General features: G+C 39.4%; 2 protein-coding genes across 2 annotated transcripts in view; one reads left to right on the top strand and one right to left on the bottom strand.

Moving 5' to 3' along the window:
• The window catches only part of COL4A4 (collagen type IV alpha 4 chain), a 77,333-nt gene extending 66,406 nt beyond the window's left edge, over positions 1-10,927 (bottom strand). Inside the window, exons 1-4 of the mRNA XM_064457765.1 lie at positions 10,623-10,927; positions 6,528-6,605; positions 5,227-5,442; positions 2,766-2,805 (exon numbers count right to left, since the gene is read on the bottom strand). Of these exons, the coding sequence (XP_064313835.1) occupies positions 2,766-2,805; positions 5,227-5,282 (96 nt within the window). The 5' untranslated portion in view covers positions 5,283-5,442; positions 6,528-6,605; positions 10,623-10,927. The remainder of the gene's footprint in view (positions 1-2,765; positions 2,806-5,226; positions 5,443-6,527; positions 6,606-10,622) is intronic.
• COL4A3 (collagen type IV alpha 3 chain) overlaps positions 10,628-24,365 on the top strand; it is a 67,443-nt gene continuing 53,705 nt past the window's right edge. Inside the window, exon 1 of the mRNA XM_064457766.1 lies at positions 10,628-11,051. Within this exon, the coding sequence (XP_064313836.1) occupies positions 10,965-11,051 (87 nt within the window). The 5' untranslated portion in view covers positions 10,628-10,964. The remainder of the gene's footprint in view (positions 11,052-24,365) is intronic.

The raw sequence follows: 24,365 nt of genomic DNA, 5'->3' as shown, positions 1-24,365 counted from the left end.
TACTACATTTAAAATCCTCCTAACCTTTTTGGACCTCTTATCAGCATAAACATGCTGGCAAAGTAGAATCAATAAGCAAAACCTCATTACTGTTGCTGTAGAAGGTGAAAAACATTACTGCAAGCTATGTTAAGTAATGCTAAATATTACAGCTAAATACAACAAATTAAATACGCTGCATCTAGAAATACTTTAACAGAGTCAGAATTTAATTTGTTCCAATGTGAAATTTGTAACCCATCTCATTAGGTTAGGAGATTGTTTAACTATGATTAAATGATAAAAGGCAAAGAGGGCTGAAGAGCAACAAGCCCTCTCAGCAAAAGCGCCCTGTATTTAATTCTTCTCTATCAAATGGAAAAAGAAGTATGTGCATGGTATAATTATGCATTGCGTACCATTAATTTACTTATTTCTTGTATTAAAACTTTCTGTCATTGTCCTCTTAATAGCAAAGAAGTGACTGCTTTGTTTCATCAAATTGCAATGAGGAAAAAAAATCATTTTCGAGGGGAAACTAAAACAACAAAATGTAAATTCAGAATTTTATTGTGTGGTAAGTGAACATGATTTTATTATTCTCGTCTATTTCCCAAAGTGTAGTATTAAACCTAAACCGATTATATACACCATATGCATTTATAAACTCACTCAGATGGCTGGAATGTCCACTTGGTGACATTACTTTTTTTTTTTTTTTTGCAAAATTACATAAATTGTCAAAGTGGTTTCAAAAATGATGACAGGACTTAAAAGATTTAAGAATAATTTAAGTAAATAACTAAACAGTGATAACATGAAAATATTTTCTAGTGTGGATTTCATTTTTATCAAGGTCAACATTGTTTTGTTACTGGTTTTAATAACCAACAGAACACAACAGGTTCATACTTCCAATTTTTCAAGGAGAAAACACTGACAAATATTAGATAAGGAGGAAATATTCTGTTCTTTCTATCTACAGTATTTTTAGAATATCTAGTACTCCCGAACCACAGAACAAGAGGGTATGACGGCCTCTCTCACAGACTGCTTCTCTTTCACACACTGGATTCCCATGAAACTCCTAATCTACTCCACACTAGTCTCTCACCTAGTTATTAAAAACTTGCCTCTACTGGAATGTCAATGGAATGCAAGTTTGTAATAACATGTAAGCTGTTACCCTTTGTTTTAACTGAACACATTTATTTAAAAAAAAACTTCAAATTTCAACAGTTCAGTTAAAAAGGGATGACTTTGGGGGGTGAGGGGAACAACAAAAAAGAGCTTTCAAATATTTGAAAGAAACAAAGAGGACAGATTTGAAAGAAGTTTCAGTGAGGGCATTGTAAACATGAGTATGGAGGACAGTACAGAGGGGAAAATAAAGGAGATACTGGGACTATATTATATGTGAAATTTTAGCTCCAGAGAATTGGGAATGCACAGGGAGGCCAGTTTAAGATCTAGGCTAACATATCCTGTTCAATATCTTCATTAATGATCTGGATGAGGGGATTGAGTGCACCCTCAGTAAGTTTGCAGATGACACCTAGCTGGGTGGAAGTGTCGATATGCTGGAGGGCAGGAAGGCCCTACAGAGGGACCTGGACAGGCTGGATCATTGGGCCAGAGCCAACGGTATGAGGTTTAACAAGGCCAAATGTGGGGTCCTGCACCTGGGTCACAACAACCCCATGCAATGTTACAGCCTTGGGGAAGAGTGGCTGGAGAGCTGTCTGGAAGAAAAGGACCGGGGGGTGTTGGTTGCCAGCCAGCTGAACATGAGCCAGCAGTGTGCCCAGGTGGCCAAGAAGGCCAACAGGATCCTGGCTTGTATCGGGAATAGTGCGGCCAGCAGGAGCAGGGCAGTGACGGTGCCCCTGTACTCGGCACTGGCGAGGCCGCACCTCAACTACTGTCTTCAGTTTTGGGCCCCTCACTACAAGAAGGACATTGAGGTGCTGGAGCATGTCCAGAGAAGGGCAACGAGGCTATTGAAGGGTCTGGAGAAAAAGTCTAATGAGGAGCGGCTGAGGGAGCTGGGGGTGGTTAGCCTGGAGAAGAGGAGGCTGAGGGGAGACCTTATCGCTCTCTACAACTACCTGAAAGGAGGTTGTAGCGAGGCGGGGGTGGGTCTCTTCTCCCTAGTAACAAGCGATAGGGCAAGAGGAAACAGCCTCAAGCTGCGCCAGGGGAAGTTTAGGTTGGATATTAGGAAAAAATTCTTCACCCAAAGGGTTGTCAGGCATTGGAACAGGCTGCCCAGGGAGGTAGTTGAGTCTCCATCCCTGGAGGTATTTAAAAGAAGGACAGATGTGTTGCTTGAGGATATGGTTTAGTGGTGGACTTGGCAGTGATAGGTTAGCGGTTGGACTCGATGATCTTAAGGGTCTTTTCCAACCTTAACGATTCTACAGTTCTGTATAGAGAAGGGCTTGAAAGCTAGAATGAGTATGATATATGCAACATTGTAGAGCCATGAAATGTACTTAATGAGGAAGGAGACAGACTAAGTGCATGAGAGGTTTTTTTACATGCAGCTTTCCAAAAGCATCTAAAGATGCCGAAGTTAGAATCTAGAAGAATCCAACTGAGAAAATTATAAAATAGCTAAGCTGAGCAGCAGGAACAGAAAGGAAACTGAGAACTGCAGAAATACTGGAAGAAATATCATAGTTTTCCCGCAGAACTATAGGTAATTTTGGTGTATAAAGTGTTACTTGTTTGAACTTTACCATCCTATCTGTCACATGTCTAAAGTAAATATCTATGTCACTTACCCCATCAACTTCTTGTGCTGAAAAAACAATCAGCAGCCACCTGATTTAAAAGAAGGAGAAAGCTAAATTAAAACTAGACTTCCAACATCCAACCTTCATAAAAATGTAGCCTCTAAAAAGTGAGATGTGTGTACACATGATTAAGTCCTGTTTGGGGTGATTATTTAGTAAAAGAGTATATTTATAAAGGGTATGCACCATCAAGAAATGCTCAGCACGTGCTATATATATTTGTCTTTTGGATTTGTGAGACTGTGTACAAACACATAGGCATGAGTAAAAGTTATTATAAAAGGTCTTGTAACTTCCCCCTTGTAACCTTCTTCCAATCCCACAATTAGGAATGGCCAGAGAGAAACCATTCCAGACAGATTTCTGCACCTCCACCGACACCATGGGGTAAAGACTGAGCAGAGATGGAGGTGATCCACATCCACCCCAAAATGAGTTAGCTAGTGCTGTTTTGTTTTGCTCAGAGAGCGAGCGAGAGAAGGCAGGGAGCAAAGCAGCACTCAAAACAGCCACGTGATTCCAGAGCAGCATGCTCCATACCAGCCATTGCTAGTGACGGCTTATAAAGTTGAAATCACGTCATTTATTATTTCCACATACAAAAAAAGAAGATAAAGTAAAACAGAAAGGTAGCCCAAAATTTCTGCAACAATACAGGAAATAAGCATTATTATTATTATTACTACTACCATTATTGAGAACTAAGGTGCTCATTCATTATATGAAATGATAAATTAGATATGGCCATAATGTATAGACTACTGTGCATTATTCTCCAGGCTGTAGTGAAGCCTCTATTTTTTGTTTGTTTTTCACATGGTCAACTCTTTGGAGCACTGAGAACTGTGCCAGCAAACCCACAATTACTCTCCCTGATTATTAATTATTCATAGATTCAGACTGCATATAATATAACCTGTATATGCACCGATATACACTGATTAATTCAATACAGACAAAATTAACATTTTAGCCATTTATGTACATTTACTTTATATACTTTTAAAACCTTTGTTGCCTGCTACCTTTTTTCTAATACACAGATTTTACAAAAACAAAATATTTACTAAAATAATTAGTGGTAACTGACTCTTGCCAAATGAGAAACAAAGACTGGTTAAACAATGTGAGATTACCAGATTATCAGCTACAGCAGTAAATGGTGGAGAAGTTTTGTACACCCCAATAGTTCATCCTTTAATGTATCAGGTAAGTTTGTGTAGAAATTATTTAACTTCACAGAAACGCTTCAGCCAGGTAACCGAAAATAGCATGGGTTTTTGCTGTGATTGTTACTAATTTAAGGCCATTTTTGCTTCTAACCTTCTGAATTTGCCCAGTCTCTGTAAATATTTTCTTTTGTATCAACATTGGCCAGGTGTGAGCTATTTTTCATTTAAGAAAATGCCAAGTTGTCATGAAGCCCTTGCACAACTGAAATGGAAATCTGATGCTGCTCCTGGATGCATGGTGCTAAAGTCTCCCTTTTTCATCATATACGACAGGCATGTGTTTGCCAGGCTGTTCCCTGACATTTCAAAATCCCTGCCTCCTGAAGCCAGACAGATGTTGCCTATGTACTCAAATCAGCACAAGACTGTTAGAGGTAAGTCATTCACAAATAATGCACAAAAAAGACAAGAACAGCTACCTTGGAAAGTCAGCTGGGATAGAACTGCTACATTGGGGAACACCTGAATAACAAGCAGCCTCAGTCTGCACAAACCAAATAAACATGGAAAAAGACACTGGAGAGAGTTCCGGCATATTAGCAGAGCAGACGGCTGCCTAACAGCAAGGGTGTCAGGTTCATGCAAGGTACATTTGCTGGGCCAGGTTCCCAACTAGGAAAGCATAATTTCACATTCCTGAAGAGCTCAGTGCATGAAGTTTTCTAAAGACCTCAAGAAAGAAGGAAAATTGCATTGACTTTTCCTAGAGGATATTACAGAGATGGAATCATTGATCTAACACATCACTCTGAAAATTCCTGGCTACAGTGATCCTAATCATCTCCTAAGGATCGTTTTCCTCCAGAAAGAGCTCCTGCCACAGATGCTACCAGGTATTTCCATCACAGTCTCTAAAACTTTTCAGCATGCCTTTTAATAATTCTCCCTCATCTGCAAAATTTTTCTGGGACAGGCATTCAGGTTTGAGTTGGTCATTACTTTTTCTTCTCCAAATATGTTAATCACTAGAACGAAGAAATATCTTTCCTCTTAAAACAGACTCAGAATTATAGTTCGTGTTTCCTACTATTCAAACAGTGCAGTACCTGAAATTTAAATGGTGTAAACTTATAGACCAGCAATCAAGATCAAAGACCACAAATTATCGTATAGGCTACAAATGATTTAACTGGTGATTTCTTATTACTGTTAAACTGATAGTTAAGACTATATCTCAGTGACTCTAGTTAAAAAATTTAGTGATCTGTAAAACTCACCCAGCAGTTGTGATAAGCCACTTGATCCGTTCAAATGAATCCTTTGTTAATGCCATTCACGCTGATTGTGGATCTGTATATGCAGCACTTCTTTTTTCTTTCTTGTTTTGTTTTTTTTTTTTTGTTTTGTTTTTTAACAGCAGGTCTTCTCTTTCCTTCTGTTTGTGGATGGTCTATAAACACTGTTCCATGCTGTTCTTGTTTTCCCCTCTGAATCTGTTTATATTAAAATATACATCTGATGTACTAACATAAGTAATTACCTGATAACCAAAATTTGTCTTACCTATTTACATATGTCATACTGCACAGCTTTATGTTGGCACTACATTATATTATTCCTATATAGGCTGCATTTTTATTTTATCAGCAGTCCAATTATTTCAAGGGGACTATATATGAAATTACAGATCAACATAAAAAGGGTACAAGATTTCAGCCTAGAAAAGAGATAGTCTTCACTCAGTGTTTGAAATAATGAGTGACGAGCATCTTGCATCATTATTTCTTAAAAAGGTGTCATACCCACCATTTTAGCTAAAGGCATTAAAAAGAAACACGTGACACCTGTCTACAATAAAGACCTAATGAACTTAAAAAAAAAAGTCAAGAAAATATTGGCTACACTTTCAAGACAGTGTCTTCTGCCAACTGGGCTAGACAAGTGTTTGTGTGTACATCTGAGCAAAGGACTACTCTGAACGCAGAATAGGCTGCATGTATCTTCACGTCAGGAGTTCTACCCATATGTATGGATAGATGACAATCATTGGAAACACTACCCAAATTTTTATAGCTTTATTTTTAGACCATTTTTTTCATCAGCCAGGATTTAGGAAGTTGGAAGCCTTAAGTGCAGGACTGACCAGAGGCCCCTACAGCCCCAAACGGTCAGATTTTGCATGCATAAAATAACTGCTCTGACTTAGGTCCAACAGCATGTATGCAGTTTTATGTGCAAACATCCTGCACCTACCTTTTTGTAAGCTCAAGCTTCACAAATCCAGAGAAATGGCCAGCTCCTGTGCAAACTTTTACATCTCCCAAATAAAAAAGCTGTCACCCTTTGGTGTAAGGCACATCTGGCAAATGGTTCAAAGTGGTTATTTAAACTGAGGGCTTAAGATGCTGGGCTTTTCCTAGGATAGCACAGATTACCACACACTTTTATTTTTTAGTGCTGTAGTCTTCCAAATGTGGGGAGGTTAATTCTGAGGAGACTGAACATTGACTAGAGTGACCTGACAGGGGTTAGCTTCCTTTGGAGAAGCCTCCTGAGTAAGCAAAAAACAATCACTTACTGAGAAGGGAGCAAGGACATAAATCTTCAGCAAACTGGCTGTTCTTTGATAGCTGTTCATCAAGCAGCTATCTTTTCTCTGTAAAACAAATCAACGTGAAGTTCCTGCAACATTTCTCTCTTGCTTTCTATTATTTAGATAGTGCAACGTCTTTCTAACCAGAACTAATCTATAAATAATACTGACTCCTATGTGTACCACAGTATATCCATATCCCACAGTATGAAGAAGAGACTTTGTAAGCTACTGGGCACTGACTAATGAATGAATAACCTAAGGGCAGCCAATCATGCTGCAAGATCACACCCTAGATGTACTGTACAGTACTTCCTTCATCTGCCAAAATTTTAGTCTCTTTCTGTGCCCCAGTTCCCCAGCCGTAAATAAAAGAGAAAAGAAAAAAAAAAAAACCAACACTCCTAATAATAACATAATATTCCAATAACATTCCTACCTCACTGATTTTTACATTAATAACATAAATAAGTAAATTTGTAAAGTAATAAAATACTGCAGGGATGGATTGCCTCAAATGGAAAATCCAAGCCAGTCATAAAGTGTTAGACTTTGCAGAAATTTGATCCTGTTGTGCACTATCCATCTCATTATTTCATTATCCAAACAGCTTCTGAAAATGAAATAGAAATTTGGTATTTGGATTGTACTAGCAGAGAATCTTTTATTTTCAAATTAAAATCCATGTTGATCCAACCCATTGACACAGTTTGAAATAACACTTAACGCATGAGTGGAAGACTTAAACCACCCTGCTTGCTATTCCATCATGGCTACCAAAACCCCATTGTTTTCTGAAGAACCTGCCTATAGTTTGAAGTGTTCAGCAACCAGTGCAATAATATAAGGACTACAAAGTGTTATTTAGATTAATATATCATTGATCTCATATTTTATATTCTGTAGTAATCACAACAGTTACCTCAACAGACTACCACATAATTTGAAAGAAGGTAATATATTCCTAGGATAAGACACTCGATACCACCAAAGGAACAGGTTTTTATACAACCATCAACAATCTCGGCTCATAAAATTCTCAAAAGCCAGAGGAGGAAAAGCTGGCACTCTAACATAACCTAGATGTTTAGTTTCTACACAAGGACCAAGAAGGAAGACAATTTCATTCTTAGGGACTGACAAAATAAGACCACAGGACATGAGCCATAGTTTGAGGCAGACACACAGCTACAGTTATTGAGGCATAAAAAATTAGAGCAGCCCTAACTATATTCTCCTTACATTCAAATAAACCAACATTATGCATAGCAAGACTGTTGAAGTTACAAAGTCAAGGATTCAGAAGTTAGGAAAAAAAATTAGGGTTGTGTGCTCAATTTTAATGTGGTTCTTTTATGTATATGATCAGGACAGTAATTTTAAGTACAAGAACATATATGCTGTTTTCCATAGGACTTCTGCCTCATTCACAATGGATATGTTCCGTACTCTTTTCATCCTTTTCCTTAAGCCCTACTTCTTATTTTACAGTGTCTTATGAAACTTTGTGCTTTATGCTGAATTCATGCAACTGCAGTGTCTCCCACAAAAATATTCCTTATCTGTAAAAAGAGAAAATACTGTTATCCTTGATTTACCATAGAGAACTGAGGAAACAGAGTCAAAGCTAAAATCATTAAATATCAATTACTGTGAAAAAAAAGCCAAACTTGAATTTGTTGCAGCTTTCAATTGCTTTCTAGTATTAAGAAAGCTAGTAATCTGTTGTTCATGCCCTGGTGATTTTTTGGTAAAGCATCCCTACAGGCAGCTGCAGGTACACATTTTGGTGCAACCAATGTTAAGCCTGCCTGGCCAGCTGTTTTGCCAGACAACACAATCTCCCTGAGTTTGTAGGTCTCTGAAGATATTATGGACTACAACAGTATCAGCAGCACAGTCTGCATTAAGGTTTCATAGACTTTTTTTGGATGGTTGCCATCAATTATGGTAGCAACAAGCAGCCAAGAGAACATCAACAGCTGATCTTACCTTTGCTCCAGCTCAATGCTACTTCAAAGTCACTTACCTCTCCTAAAAACTCACATAAAGGCATATATGCTTTTCATAATGCAACACTACTTGCTGTTTCTTATCTGTAACACATACAACTACCATCCATTTGGGCCATACTACTTAGCAGCCAGTTGCTCAAGGTCAGTGAAATAGGTGGTACTGGAGTAAGACGGGTCTCGGAGAAGACTTTTTTTAAAAAATTGTCTCTGTTGCATCTTCCTTGTTAGCACTTTCCCATCTTTGCTTCAAGCTTGCTGACTTCTTTTTTTTTTTGAAATTTCTACACAGGGTTTTCATTATTTGAAAACTGACTCAATATCTTTTTATTACAGCAGTATTTCATCACTAGGTATTCTGCCTATATTTGTTTATTTCTCCTGACAGTGGTTTGCCTGCTTTGTTCTGTATCTTCCAATATTTCTTTGGCCTAGTATCCAAGAACTCTCCTTTTAAGTACTATCTTCTTTACTCAGTGACAGTTATACTGTTCATCCTGCATCTGAATTTGCATTTCTGAGGACTGACCACTCTCTTCCACTGTAGTCTGGCTTGCTCCCACTTTGTTGTCTCAAACAACCCTGCACCTTTTGTTTTCATTTTTGTGTAAATGGGTCTGCTACCTACTGTCTAACACCAGTTCTTCTAATGCTAAACAACTGTAGACCCCATTTTTGTCCTTATTACAGTATTCCTACATTAAAAATGTTGCACTGTTACAGTTGACAGGTTTAGGAATCTGACAAATAAAATGCATCAGTTTAGTGGTTTTATCCCTAAGATATTATTTCCTCTACACTGTCACCATCAATCTGGCATGAAAACGGGATTTTTTTTCCCGTTCTCTCTATACCTGCCAGCCTGCTCTTACTGATGCTTGAGATTTTAGAGCCAAGGTGATAACATCTGTGATTATGTACAAGATCTTTGACACTGAATACACTGCTCTGCTCTTCCAGACGTGTGTTCTTGCTGCTAGTACCAAACTTTTGTGAAAAGCAGCCTCTACTAAATAGCCTTCACAGAGGATTTCATAGGGGGTTGTCAATAGTCTTTACTCTCATGCCTGTAAAAAGCAGCTATTCTACACAACTCTGTGGTTAGCTTTATGTTCATGACAAGCTTTAGATTTGTATCTTGTGAGTAGTCCAAAATACATTTTTATATATATATTGTATTGTTGAATAATTAAGCTTTTCCTGTGTCACTTGTAGTGCTTAACAAAACCTGTAATGCAGGATTGCCTATACAGCATTCACGAACACTATGGATAAGGTAAGATCGTTGTGGCTGGCCTGGCCAAGGTACTTTCTAAGCTGGCACCATCTAAGAACAACACTTTGTTTGGCGAGATGTTATGTTGGACATGCAGTACTTTTGTCAACAGCATAAATGTGATACACTTTACATATTGCCAACACTTCACAAATCACACTTCCATTCAGAAAGCCTTCATATCATGCAAAGCTATGTGGAAAGCCTGCGGAGAAACACTTCTCACTGACTGACATTTATGCAGTGGGCAGCACTTTGCCCCTTCTGTAATCAGCCGCTTGGTCTTCGCTGTCTCAATATGAAAACACTTGAGGGAGAGGAAAGTGTTGCTGAAGGGAAAACACTCCCGTCAGTGCCCGGGGGCGGCCCGGGCAGCAGCGGGATGGCGCCGAGGGCCGGGGCTGCCGCCGGCCTTCCCCGATACCGCCTCACTCACGCACCCAGCGCTGCCGCCGCCCGCCTCGCTCCCGCCCCCGTTCGACGGACCCCTTCTCCCCGCAGGGGCGCGACAGCCGACCCCAGGCCGTGTCCTTGCTCGGGCGGTGCCCGGGGCTGCCCCGGGCCGGTCCCCGTCCCTGCTCCCGCCGCGCAGCCCCGAGGCCGTTCGGGTGGCACTCACCACCTGCGCCCTCACGGCGGGGTGGGAGAAGCGGGCTGGGGACGGAGACGGCCCAGTAACCTGGGACATCTGCAGCTGGGACACCTCAGCGAGCTGCCTAGCCCCGGCCGGCGCCGAGGCCAGGCGGGACATCCCCTGACGAGCTCCAGGTACCGCCGCCCGGAGCTGCTCACCTCAGCTCCCAGGCGGGAAAGCCCGCGGCTCCTGACTCATTCCATGCCCGCTGAGTACGGACGGACGGACAGACAGACGAACGGACGGATGGACTGACGGACGGCGGCTGCTGGCGGTGGCCAACGCAGGAGACGCGGAGGGCAGAGGAGGGGGTGGAGAGAGGTGGCCCGGCCCACCCCGGCCAGCTGCGGCCGCTGTCCCCACCCCTAGGCACCGGGAGAGCCGAGGCGGGTGCGAAGCAGCAGCCCCCAGGCCAAAAGCTGCGGGCGAGCGGGGGACGGAGTCCAAGCGTCCTGGGCCGAGCTCCACGGGACGCCGCGCAGGTGGTGCAGAGCGCCGGAATGGCCGGCAGGGGCTGCCCCAGCCGCCTGGCGCTGCTACTGCTGCTGCTCACCCTGCTCCGGCCGGGCCGCGCCGCGGCGGCGGAGGTGAGTGAGGGAGTGCGGGGTGGAGGGGCTGGAACGGCGGCGCAGGGTCCCGCGGCGGCTACAGCCTCACCTGGGGCAGAGCGGGGCTTTTAACCCCTCGGCTCCCTGTGCCGGCGCACTGCGTTTCGGCGGTGGCAAGTAATGACGAAGAAAAGGTTAATTTATTGTATTTAAAATAATACACCTCACCCGCGTCGGGTACATCGCACGCGGGCACCCTGAGGTGAGGTACATCTCGCCCGGCCGTGAGGTGTCGTTGACGAGACAGGATGAGTAAAGGCGGGGAGGCCCCCGCGCAGGACGCTTGGTCACCGCTTGTCTCAGGTGCGAAGAAGCAGGGCGTGTGGGCGGCCCAGGCGGGCGCGTCGCTGGGCGGCTTCCCGCCCTTCCAGCTGAGGGGCTCCCGTGAGGGCACGGGGTGCTCAGCCCCGCCGGGAGTCCGGGGAGCGGCCGTGGAGGCCTGACCGTGGGCAGCGCGTCGCTTCGCAGGAGGCAGCGGGTGTGGACGGCAAGGACAGAGTGGTGCTTGGTCTGGATGCTCTCTGAGGTAAACGCTCTCAGAGCAGCACATCGTCTGGACCACCTGTGCCGCCTTTGTTACAAACTCGCTTTACAGTTTGTCTTTCAGGTTTAATGATGAGTGTATGTCACAGTTTGGTCGATAAATTCTCCTAGATCATGTTGTAATCTTTGCTGTTCCTATCTCCTCTGGCTGGTTATAACATTTAGGTTGTACATGCCCAACTGGGAGGAGAGCAGTCAGCTGTGAGAGTAAATGGGTCAGTGTAGCTCTCAACATTTCTGGCAGTTACCAAACAGAAAACTACCAGTTTCAGTAAGTTTCTGACAGACGTCCAATACAGGAAACTGCCAGTTTCAGTAAAGTTCAAGTTCTGTTTCTCCCATAATAGTCAACAGTGTTAATTCCTCCTTGCATGTGTGAGTGAAGCTCTAATACAGTACATCAAAATCGTTTACCGCCTATCAAAACATTTTGCAGTTCACCTTTATAAGGAAGAAATCTTATCTTCTACTTTGTTGTTGTCAAAATAGAGCTGCATTATGCTGTAATTACCTGGAGCTGACTAATTTGTAATAACGTTTCTTCTAAAATATTGCGTCTCTCTCACTCATCCATTCTGGGTGAGATATCTGGAAACAGCATAAGTACCTCACCAACTTTTCTTGCATGACACTCTAACTTGCAGTCAAGTTAACAAAGATCTAATTGTTTTATTTTTAATGGAATTAAAATACCTCTTAGTTCATATGTAGAACAGAGGTACCAGACCTATTTGCAAAGTACACGTTTTCTGCAGAGCTGTAACAAGGCTCTGCCCAGATCTGATCCTTTCTCGAAAGCAAGATGTGGAAGATGAATAAACTCAAGATTTGCCTCTCTCCTATTCAGTTTGCTATTCTGTATTCCGTTCTTCTCTTTGTCTGGTGGTACCTTCCAGCCGTTGCCCTTGTTGCTCCTAAGAGGTGGACATCATCACGTATGCTTCTGGATGGCTATTGACAAGTGCAGGCTGTGTACTGGGAACTCCTCCCCTGCCTCCCACGACACACTCACTAACACTTTTTCTAAGCCTCGCTTCTGGCTGTGCTGATCTTGTCATCCTGTTTCATGTTTTTATCTACAAAGGGAGGTAAAAGGAGGTACATTGACAAATAAGACCCTACATACGGCCCAGTAAAGCATTTCAACGCTGTTTAGCAACCTGCGTTTGCCAGTCTTGCAGATTCATGTACCTTAGTTCATTAGCAGTCTTTCTGCTTAAGGTAGGTCATGAAGTTCTGAGATACCAGTTTTCTAGAGCGTTGTTATTACTAGATCCTCACTGACACTTAGATCTTAAAGACAGGATTTGGTATGGTAAGATGTGTCTTCTACAGAAATCTTGCTGTTTAAGCCAAGTTTGAACAGGATGTATTGATTCAGTGGTGCTCTGAAAATTCAGCGGATACCAGATGTCTGAGATCAGTTTAAACTAGGTTTGGAACAGGTAACAGATCAGTTTAAGATTCAAATGTCATAATTTCTATTACTGTATGAAAATGCTGATATTTTCAAAAGAGAAAGCAACTAAATTTTTTAGATGATGAAGGAAACAAACTTTTAAAGAGCAAATTTTATCTAAGCTCCTAACTAAATGTTAGTGGCTAATGTTAATTGACAGTAAATGATTGATAAATAAATAATTGCATCTTGGCTGGGCTGTCCACTGCAAAGAAACAGATATTGTTTGCATTTTAAAATTGTGTTACACTTTCATATGAAAGTAAAATGATATTTGACCAGCAAGTAATATTTTTGCTGTATGCATAAATTAAAAAAAAAGTTTCAACATAGAAAACTTTTAAGTGTATGTCTTCATAACCCAATAAGTAGTTTATTCTTAAAGACAAGAAAGAAAAATATTAATTTGTGCCTGATGCTGTTTATACAGCAAATTTTGGTCCTCACAGCCCTTCACAGAGCCCAGACTTTCCTGCCCTTAGGAGGCTGAACTTTATGGTACCTGCTAGGGAGTATTATTATCTGCATTCTTGGCCACTGGCATGCCCTAATCACATCATCTGAAAACTCAGCAGAAGTAGCATCTTCCCATGTCAAAGGCTTTTCAGCTTGCTTGATGTATTCCTTCACTCCAAATACTGATGTTATAATTCTTTGGATTTTCCCACTCTTTATTAAAATACTTTATAAGACTAATACAAATTATAAATATGTTTCCTTAGGGAACACGATTGTTCTAATTCCTCATTTTTGTTTTAATTTCTATCAGCACCTGGAGCTGATACTGTCTTGATGCACATGTACAATCCAATTAATTCTCCCGAGTGTGTCCTGTCTTTTGATACCATCCATGTCCTTCTTGTATGTCTTGAAATTAAACACTAATCTAAAATGTTTTCTGGAATTTGCTGCTTCAAATGACGCTAATAAGGAAAATAACTAGGTCAAGTTCATTAACACTGAATTGATACTGCTTCTTAGTGGCATTGATATTTTTTATATGGCATCATGTTAGCTTGTGTTCAGAGTGGGATAAAAGAGGGTTTCTGCTTGGGTAAGATTACTGGATTGCAAGTTAGCTGCACCTCATGTTATTACCATTTTTTATTTGCATTGTAATACAACTGCAATATTGTATTAGCTCACGGGATAAAGTGCTTGGTATTCTGTATTTACATCAGTCATTACTCTTTGTATTTTTTCATAATGTGCTGCTAGCAAAGGAGGAGAGATAACATTCAGTGACTGTAAAGGCTTGAGAAGATCTTTTTTACATCCCCTTTCTCACTTATGCTTATTGTCCATGACTAGATGCAAGTGTTCATATTTCCCAATTAATTTCAGTTTTTACAAATGTTAGAATTTGCATGCAAATACTTATAAACTAGTCTTCATTCAGTGTTTTTTTTCCTAATTATATGCAAACTATATGGCTGTCACAAATAGATCTTAATATGTCATTTTGGAAGGAATAAACACAGTGTTCTAGTTCAGCCATGAGCATCTCCAAGGCTGGTAAGAATCGAATGCAGGCTAAATTGCTTTAACTCTGAATCAAAATGTTGGAGGGGCAAAGTGTCACAGTGAGAATTTTACTTCTCTGCTGGCCTTTGGAAGTGGCCAGGTTCTTTGTCGCTCAAGGCAGCTGAGAGGGAAGATGTGCACCTGAATATACAAAAGAGAGTTCACGGAGCATGTTAGAAAAACAAGTCTTTTGTGAAGTGCTCTCTTTGATTTGCTTAATATGATCCCAGCTCTGAAGTCAATGGGGGCGTTACTTTGGTAATTGGGCCCAATTTATACTAGACTGTTCTGAGCCTGATTGCGTCTATAATTAGTTGTAATTCAGCTGCCATATCCGTAGAGAAGCAGGCTGGTGTCAGAGCACTGCAAAGCAATGCTTTTCCTATTGGGCCAAGAGAGTTAGCATAAATTAGCAAAGGTGCCCTAATGTTTGGCATCAAAATTTATGGAGTCCTGCTGTCTTGCATCATATGGAGGCTTGCTCTGAAGGCCATGAAATGTTAAGTGCGCTTATGTGCTTGCTGCATCATACAGCTGAAAGAAGATGAACCTCCTTAGGTGATTTTAGTAAACACCTGTGAAAACTGGACTGTTTCTAGTTGCGGTATGGCCTTTTTCTAACAAATCTACAAGGTAAATACACATTTAAGCAAAACTGTATTGTTCAAGTTATTTTACTGACTGAGTAATATTAAAATAATCAAAGTAGGCAGGCAAACACTGGTTCTTTCTTCATTATTTTGCATTTCATATAGATATAACAGCATTTTACTTCAACATCTAGTAAGCTCTTCTGCAATACCTAGAGATGATTTATCATAACATGTCTTTGAAACAAAATACTTTGCTATTAAGTGCAACTAGTATGGGATGTCCGGTCATCTGTTTTACTGTCACATTCTCACCCTACTGCCTAACAAAGTAATACTAGAAGGCTCAGTATGTTGGCATGGATTACAGGAGCCTAGGAGGAAGGTGAAATACAAAAAGGCTTTTTTCTTCTTAACTGTTTACAGCCCCAGTCTCTTGTGCATGCACTGGAAAAGTTGCTTTTTGCCACAGGTAGTATATTTTCGGTTCAATTTTCATGGTTTGTCTTTTTTTTAACTTGGCAGTTTTGTGACAGGGTACAAGTCTCACAGGTTTACAGGTTTTTCATTTGGCCTGTTTCAATGAAGGTTTTTTAACTAAGGCTTTATGCTGCATTTGACAAAGCTGTAAGAAGGAGTAACCTTCCCCCTCTCCCGCCCCATGAAATCGCACAGCCTTTCAAAAAAGGAGAAACCAAAATGTGTGCAATAAGCTTTCTCTGAACAAGCTACTGTTGCTTTCATTGCTATTTGCACCACTTAACAGAAGATGCACAGCAGGAATTTTATGCATATACAGATATACAGGCCTGAGGAGACAACAATTGTAGTGAATACCATTCCCACACTCAACAGCTGGGAAGAAATACAAATTGTGTGATGTAATGCTAACCGTCTTATGGTAGATAAGCAAAAATTCACTAGTTAAGTGGTGTGTATTCTTTGTTATTAGATTGCTCTTTTAAGATGACTGTCTGTTAGGAAGGAAGAGCACGGATGAATAAGCTGATTAAACACCCTTAAGAGTTTGCTACACAAAAAATTCTGTGGCCTGAATTGCCTAATCTTTTTTTCCTTGTGGAGAGGAAGAATATTTATTTCTTTTGTCCCTGTGTCCTGTCCAAGGTCAGGAGAAGAAACCCACAGAGATGGGGTTTATAGGTCTGCCTTTGGAGATTTTACCCGTCTGAATATATCATGAGGACTATCAGAAACTGGACCAAACTGTTCATCACAGTGACTTCCACCCTAGTGAGATTACTTGTGGGGTAAGATATCGGTCATTATAAATACAAGTATCAAAATTTTCTGTTTTAGCAGAAGAAAGCCAACCATCATTCTCTCTGTTTAAAGAGGGAGTAATTCTGTATCTTCTCTTTCTAGACCAAAAGAAATAAAAAAACCCCAAAAATTGAGATTTAATTGATAGCCTAAACTTAGAGTTTTCCAAAACTGCACACAACATGCCAGCTCTAAGTACATAGATACTGAGTAGTTTCACACAGCTTCTAAAATACAGGCCTTAGTGGTCATCACTGCAGACCTCACAAACAATTTGAGTTTGTGAAAACTCAGGGTGAGGGTTTTTTTTTCTAAATTACAACATTTTACCAGTTTTATCGTAACACAGTGATGATAACATGCAGGCATAGGGAATATTTTTAAGCTGTACTGTTCTCACACTCCCTAATTCTTTACTGTCAGTGAGTTAGAGAGAAGGGAGAAGCTCCATATAATTAATTGTACTGTATGTGCTTGGACAAAGATATGGTTGGCACCATGGAAGTTGTATGTGGAACTACAAGCAAGATGGCAGAACAATATGCTTTCATAAGAGTCGTATGAACAGCTGTGTTATGGTTGTTTCTTGGAACTTCCATACAGATGGGCTCATTCACAACAAAAAAGATAAACTATTCAGTAAGTATATTGCAAAAAAAGAACTGCAGGGTGTTTTATGAGGTTTTTTTTTTTGGTGTTTAGTAGGGTTTTTTCCCCCCCCCCCCCAAGGACATAATTTATTCCATTTAAACATAGGCAAGAGATACCAAAAGTTCTAGGAAAATATTTTTCCATCTGCTGTATACTGTTTTACTTAAGGTTTATGTTACTGTTTTTTTAATTGTGATAAATATGAATAGTTATAATGAAGAGATTTGGCTAACACTACAAAATTGTTATTATACAAAGTTCTTGCTGGACAGGTTTTTGCTTTAAAAACTAAGAGAAGGTTTTCAAAACGGTTTCAATCTCTGAAGTGAAAAAGGGTTTTCATACACGTTCCCTTGACATGATAGAAAATTCTTTAAATGTTCATTTACAGCAGCTTCTTCTGTTTCTCCGTACCAGTCATTTACCATAGTTGATTTGCAAATACCATTATAAATATACCTTTATATTACATAAAAGAACAAATCCCTTCCAGAGGAACTCCTGACATTTTAAAATTAAGGGTAGAAAATAAGGAAATTCTTATCAAGTTCAGATAGGCACATGTTGTGTGTTCACTTTGTGAGATCCTAAGTTGTGCAAGTCTAAGTTAGACACAAAATCCTGCTTCTGTGAAGTGTTACAAAGGTTTTTTCCTATACAAAGTTTTTTTCCTATGATCTTAAATGCTTAGGACTTCTCTTCTGCACATCACACTGAAAACGGCACGTAGCCAGTAGTACAAGGCCTATGTCACCAAGGAGGGATGTTGATTTGGTATTTATTCCCTGAGCAAGGTTCCCATTACAAGTGTTTAATGGAGCTTATTCAACAACTGCAGTGTCTGTAGCGTAACAGTTGTCTTCCACTGTGTCCTCTGAGATCCGGTCTCTCTACATTAGACATTATTGACCAAGCTGTTTAATAATAAAGTTACAGTTGTATTTCTTTATAATTAAAAGTCAGAGTGAAGTAATTTTTGTCTGGTGCTCAGTATTCAACTGTTTGTTAGGCAAAATGCGGTTAATTTTGATAGCATACGTGGCTGTTAACAGGAGTCTTCTAAGGTAGGAATGTCTGGCTGCCGTCCAGGTCACAAGTGACTACACAATGTTTCAGGGTTTGGGAACTGGCATATTTTCCTTCATCTCATCATCTCCTATTTCTGCTCTATGTTGTCTATACTTATTGAAGGCTTAATAATTTGGTTTTGTTTTACTGGTCCATCAATCACTAAAAAAAAAATAAAATCAGAGCTCTTCATGGTGTTCGATAGTTTTAATGAATTTGTGTTTGATGCTTAAATGCATGAAAAACTTTTTGTATAGAGATTGTAAATGTGAGACTAGTATTTTGTTTTGATAGCAATGTTTAGGAGTGAGGCAACTTCATTCTCCAGTACCTTGTATGCTACATGGTGATTTGCAGTTGTGCAACATGAGGAATATGCTGCCAGGGTCACATATCTACTAACCATGTCTAGATAGAATTACTGGCTGTGCTAGTCTAGCTAAGTATCCTAACACAGGTGCATCACAGTCAAAAAAAGATTTTCCTTATGTAGCCTTTTCTGCAGTAGGAACTTTTTTCTATACAGCTCTGCTCTCAGATCCTCTGCTTGAGCAGGTTAGGGTAAATTTTCAAAAACATAGCTGTGTCCAAGCTAGAAGCTTTAGCTAGTACCACAGTGCCCTTCAGAAAGTGCAGCATTTCACACCTCTGTGCAGCATACCTACCCCAACACAAGTCTGTAGTGTAGATAAATGTTAAAGCAAAACTCTCCACTTACTGTAATAATAATGCTTTACACCCACTTTTATTAGATGTAATAGAAAATACGTAGTAGAGAACATTAGTGAAATGGGCCCTTTGTGGTTTTAAGCACTATATTAACATCAACTATTTGAGCAATATTATTCTGTGTGCTCAGTTGTGGTTTATAGACGCAGCTGGAATGTGTAAAGTGATTGCGCTGCACTGAGGCAGCTCAGGAAGAATTCAGAAATCTCAGTGTGTCAGCAGCCCTTTAAAATTGACAATCAAGACTCTTAAAGGAGCTGGCTCACTGATATGTAATTTTTAATAAGTATTGGAATTAAAGAGAAATTACAGAAAACTGGAAATTAGCTGATAATTTACTTACACTTAGAAAAGACCACTGTGATAACCTGCATATTTGTAGGCTGCTCAGGGTAGTATTAATGAGCAGAAAGATTGAAAAGAAAAAAAGTTGCATCACAGAAAAATAAATCTTGTCCAATGAGTCTTGTTCCGTGTTTTGATGGAGTTCTAATTTAGTGATCCTTGAAATTTGAAGATAAAGACCTAATGGCAGGATAGGTGAGATGCTAATAAAAATCAAGTTTAAATGACATATCAGGCTTGCATATTTAAAAATGAGCCTGATCAGCCATTAGAACCACCAGTGAAGGAACATGACAGCTTCACCACCCACTTGAGAGGAGACACCTGGGCTATTTTTACTGTCCAGAGTAATTAATGGCTATCACTTTCACTGCTTTTGATTCAACTTAAAATTCCTCATGCTGCACAGTCATCTTTCATTTATGTTAACCAGGATTTACCTCTGGAATCGGTGGAGTTCACCCATGAAATTAAAGACTAATAAAGCCAAAGTGTAAATTTAAGCCCCATTGCAGCCAGATTACGATGTTCCTACAGAATACATTTAATTTCATCTCAGCTTTCATCTGAATGTCCTGTGTGGTCTTGATGTAATCTTCATCTGAAACATACTTAAGGAATACAGTGCCTGTTACCTGCAGCAACACACTTTGCTGCCTCTCTGTCCTGGGTGCAGTATTTTTAATACAATTAGGTATTTTGAAATCATAGCTGACCTACTCTCATGTTCTCTAGATCTCAAAAAGCAAACAAATATTCTGACTGTTCTTCATCATCTACGTCATTCCAAAAAGAGATCAATGGAGAAATATTGGCTTACCACCCTCACCGGGTCTGTTCCCCATCTTCCTGCCTTTAAATCATTCCCAGTATGACTGTATTGCCCCAAAAATATGAGTGACAGGACTCAAAGCCTGCGCTATTGATAGAAATGCTTATCATTGTTTGCTTTTTTCCTTACATTAATGCTTTGTGATCTCCTTTGACATATTCAGGTTTGATAACATCCCAAAATATCTTGTCTAACATCCTTTGTGTAACCAGCTCTATTGGGAAATGTCTGCAAGCTGTGTGGGATTCTCTCTGATACTCCAAATTAAGTTCCCACAGCTGCAATGGTAGGAATAGCAGTGTCACGTTGAATCTACATTAAGGTGTATAGGTGACAATGTAATATGTTACTTCTTCCTTCTTAGTCATTTCTTTGAGGGATTAAGTGAAGTAGAGGACTGGAACACTTTTTTAACAGATGCTTAAGTTAGTCTCTGATTTGGGGGAAGGATGAGGTCAGAGCCCCATGGAATCCAATCCCATAGCGTAAGAAGAGCAATTCAGTGTTATAGATAAGGTTGCACCCACTGAACAAAACATTAACTGCTGCAGAAGATGTGCTTCAGTATGTACAAATGTAACTATTTACAGAACATAGAATACTACTACAATCACTGAAAACACTTTTGAAAGGTCCTCCATAAATTACTCCAAGAAAGTGTTGGGTTTTTTTAAAATTTTGGTTCATCAGTAAATTAATTTGGTTTGTTATTCATACAATGATCTGACTTTATCCTTTGGCCTAGATTTTTAGATCAAAAATCTAGTGCCATCTACCTTATCTAAATATTTTAAATAAATGTAGGTGATTGTTATAAAAATCACAAAACTGAAAACCATGCAGTAAACCAGTGGCTTTGGTAATGTGTTTACTTATGTAGATTTTATTGTCAGGATTTTGAATAAGCCATTAATAACTAATACTCAGTTTCCTTATCTTATAATCTGGCAATATACTGTTGTTTTGTTACGGTCTTTTGATAAAGGAGCTGCAGGCATTTTTGCAAGGATGTGGAAACATCCAGTAGTATAAGTGAGCAATGATTTTTTGGTTCAAAGCTCTTTTACAGAAGGCAGAATCTAATCTTACGTAAAAATCATATGCCAAAACATTTAGTATTATCCATCTAACTGACTGTGTAATGTAAAATTGTCTTTGGTTATTTCAGTTTAAAGTGATATGCCTACACAGAAAGGCATAAATTGATCTGCAACTTACTAATGGCATATTTAACACATTCTAAGCATTCTGACTTCTTGAAGGGCAAAGGTTCTTTTTCTTTAAGTAGTTTAATAACCTTGTTTAGTTATGTAGCATCATAAGTTTCTACATGTTCATGCATTTAACTTCACATTGAATTATCAGTGATTGTAAGTTAAAAGAAAAAGTTGCTTCTGTACCTGTACATATCAATGCTTCTGCAGATTATACCTGTTATAGAAGAGTAATTTCATTTCATGATTTATCTACATGTCCTGAAAAATGTGCTTTGCATACAAATACTCTAAAGAATTGCTCTAGCTTTACTTTCACAGGTAGAAATAAGGTGCAACTCCAGGAAGGTCTATAGGATTATAATGGTAAACAACCGGTACTAGGAAGATTAGAAGCAATCTGTGGCTATTTCTCAGGAAAGCTCTCTGTTGTCAGCCAGGATATGCTACCACTGACAAAATTCAGAGAATTTGGAATACTGTAAACACTTTTTTCCTCAGTAACTAGCACCTTTTCTGGACTCAGACATTTGTCTTTTAAATCTGTACACTAAATCTTTGCTTCAGTAGTTGAGATTGCTGAGTAAATGGGTCTCATAGGTTTTGTAGTTAATTTAAAATTTTAATACATAAGCCTTAAGAATGTGGTAGCTTGAGTCACTCACCAGCCCCATACAGCAATAAAATGCAGTGCCTGCAGTTTAAGACTACTTTTGTTGTGTACTGTGTCTATATCTTTCCTTGAGATGCTGAATGTTGAACAGTTACTGTTTTTATACTGCTAAGCAGACATGTACCAATAACCTGTTACCTGTTTTGAAGAGGATACTTTGGGGTGGAAGGAACTGTTGTTGAATAGAGAGCAAGAAAATTGGTTGTCTTATAGACTATTCCAAACTTATTTTGAGATATGTCACTCTATCCTCTGGTATTTATGCTTAAAGGCTTAAGATATCAGTCATATAACTTATTTGATGAATTCAGATTATCTAGTGCCAAACTGATAGACCTCACCGAGAAGAAATCAGGAGACTGTTTGTTGTTAATTCTGCACTAGTGTTTATTCTTGTGTCTCTGCTGACATAATTATATTGATCAAAATAATAGTAAAGGTAGCATAGTCACATGGTTTCTGTTTTACACAACATCCTTGTTTTCCAAATTTCTGATGCAGTGCCGCTCGAATTCTAGCTGTCAGGTCAAGGGAAGAAGGAGTTGTCTTTAAATATGCCGAAGAATTAAGTATTTAATGTTTGCAACTCTTAAAAAATCTAGCTTGAATCATCAAGTAGTCACCTAGTGATCTGTCTATAGAACACAGGCAGACGCAATCATTTCTTGGGGGATTTGCTTTTTATGGCCAACTGACTCTAATTCTGTTTTAATTTGTAAATGAATGTTTAAATAGCCATTAGCTTGAGGAATACCCCCTGCATCTATTTTTAAATTAATAGATGGCACCATCTCACCTAACTTCAGCCACCTAAAAGACAGGCAACTACTGTCAGTAATTGTCTAGTCCATAACGAACAGCAAGTACTTGCAGCATCTTTCCTCCATCCTAAAAGAGTCACCTCAAGAGACTGGATGCGTTGTTCCAAACTTAGATGTCAAGTTTCCTTGTGTCATCAATGGAAAGAGACACACCATGAACAGTGTAAGAAATGAAGGCAGCTAACTGATACCGTATACCTTGGTTTAATATGATAAAGATCAAAGAAATTGATCCTAGCTTGTGGGAAGAAAAGATGCTTTAATTCTGTAAAATGTTTTACCTGAACAGATTGCTACAGGAAAAATTAAATTTAATGACAATCTGACATTATCATTTTAATGAAGAACATTTCCCCTCCCGTTTTGTTTTCTGTTTTTTAAGAACACCACTGGAAAGTTTATAAATTTGGAACGGTGCTGCTGTTGTATTATGACCAGCTGTAGGGGCTAATTAATTCTGTCTTCAAGATCTAAATAGAAATTTCCATCTTAAAAGCTTTAATCTTGTAAGAAAAAAATACAGTTCTTCCTTCTTTCCTTAATTTTATGCAACTTAGAAAAATATCTTTATACCAATATGTGATATTTTTCCCTTTCTGTCTGTAACTATACCATAGTATATGGTCATTGTGATAAACATATATACTAAAGTGGGAGGACAAACTGAAAAATAACCCTCTTTCTACACAAGTACAACTGAAAAAATTGTTCAGCAAGAGCTTCAAAAACAAAGACTTTTAAGTGTACGAAGAAGGACAAAGAATGCAGTTTATTCTACATCTATATGAAATACCTGGCTTCAACAGCCTCAGTGATATTTTAGTGTATATATAATATTTATGTTGACAAAGGATTGTTGTTTTTTTTCTCCTCCACTCCACTGAAATAGGATATGTCTACATGAGCGTAGAAGAGTCCTTTGCAGAGTTATCCCAGCCAGGCTGGGCTAGCTCAGGTACTGAGTGCATGATAGCTGTAGCAGGAACAGGGCACAGAAGGGTTGAGTGTTCTCACATTCACCCAGGATCTCAGATTTGCTTTGCAGCTCTGCTTAGCTCCCTGCTACCACAACTACCTAGAGCTAGGTAATTTAGTCATGCTGTCTCTCTAGTTACATACCGACTATCCTTGTTTGGGTTTTTGTTTGGCTGTTTTTTTCACTTAAGTGTGAACAATAAAAGACTAAATGTCTCTTCATACTTGATTAATCATTGAATTTTCCCAAATTGTAGTTGCTCCCAGAAAGCCATGCCATACTCCAGCAGTAGAGGTCACAGACTCAACACTCAGCCCTCCAAATGAGGGCTTTGAACTCCAGGCTCACCTGAAGACATGGACATGATGGGGTAACAGCTACGGCTGTGTGAGTGCACTCACTGTCACACAGCTTGGCTCAGGAAACCTCCAGAATTAAGAAACAACAAAGCTGAGGGTCCTTTTTAATTGTATTAGGTACCATGAGCCAGGATCAGGAGATCAATGCAGCTACAAAATGTCAGAAAATTATTGGTTAATAGATTAAAATAAAAAGAATTATCATTGTAGTCTAAAACAATACCAACA

The sequence above is a fragment of the Phalacrocorax carbo genome, chromosome 7, assembly GCF_963921805.1.
Source record: "Phalacrocorax carbo chromosome 7, bPhaCar2.1, whole genome shotgun sequence".
Classification (NCBI taxonomy): domain Eukaryota; kingdom Metazoa; phylum Chordata; class Aves; order Suliformes; family Phalacrocoracidae; genus Phalacrocorax; species Phalacrocorax carbo.
Note: the sequence above shows the minus strand (reverse complement) of the source record. Positions and strands in the feature narration are given on the sequence as shown.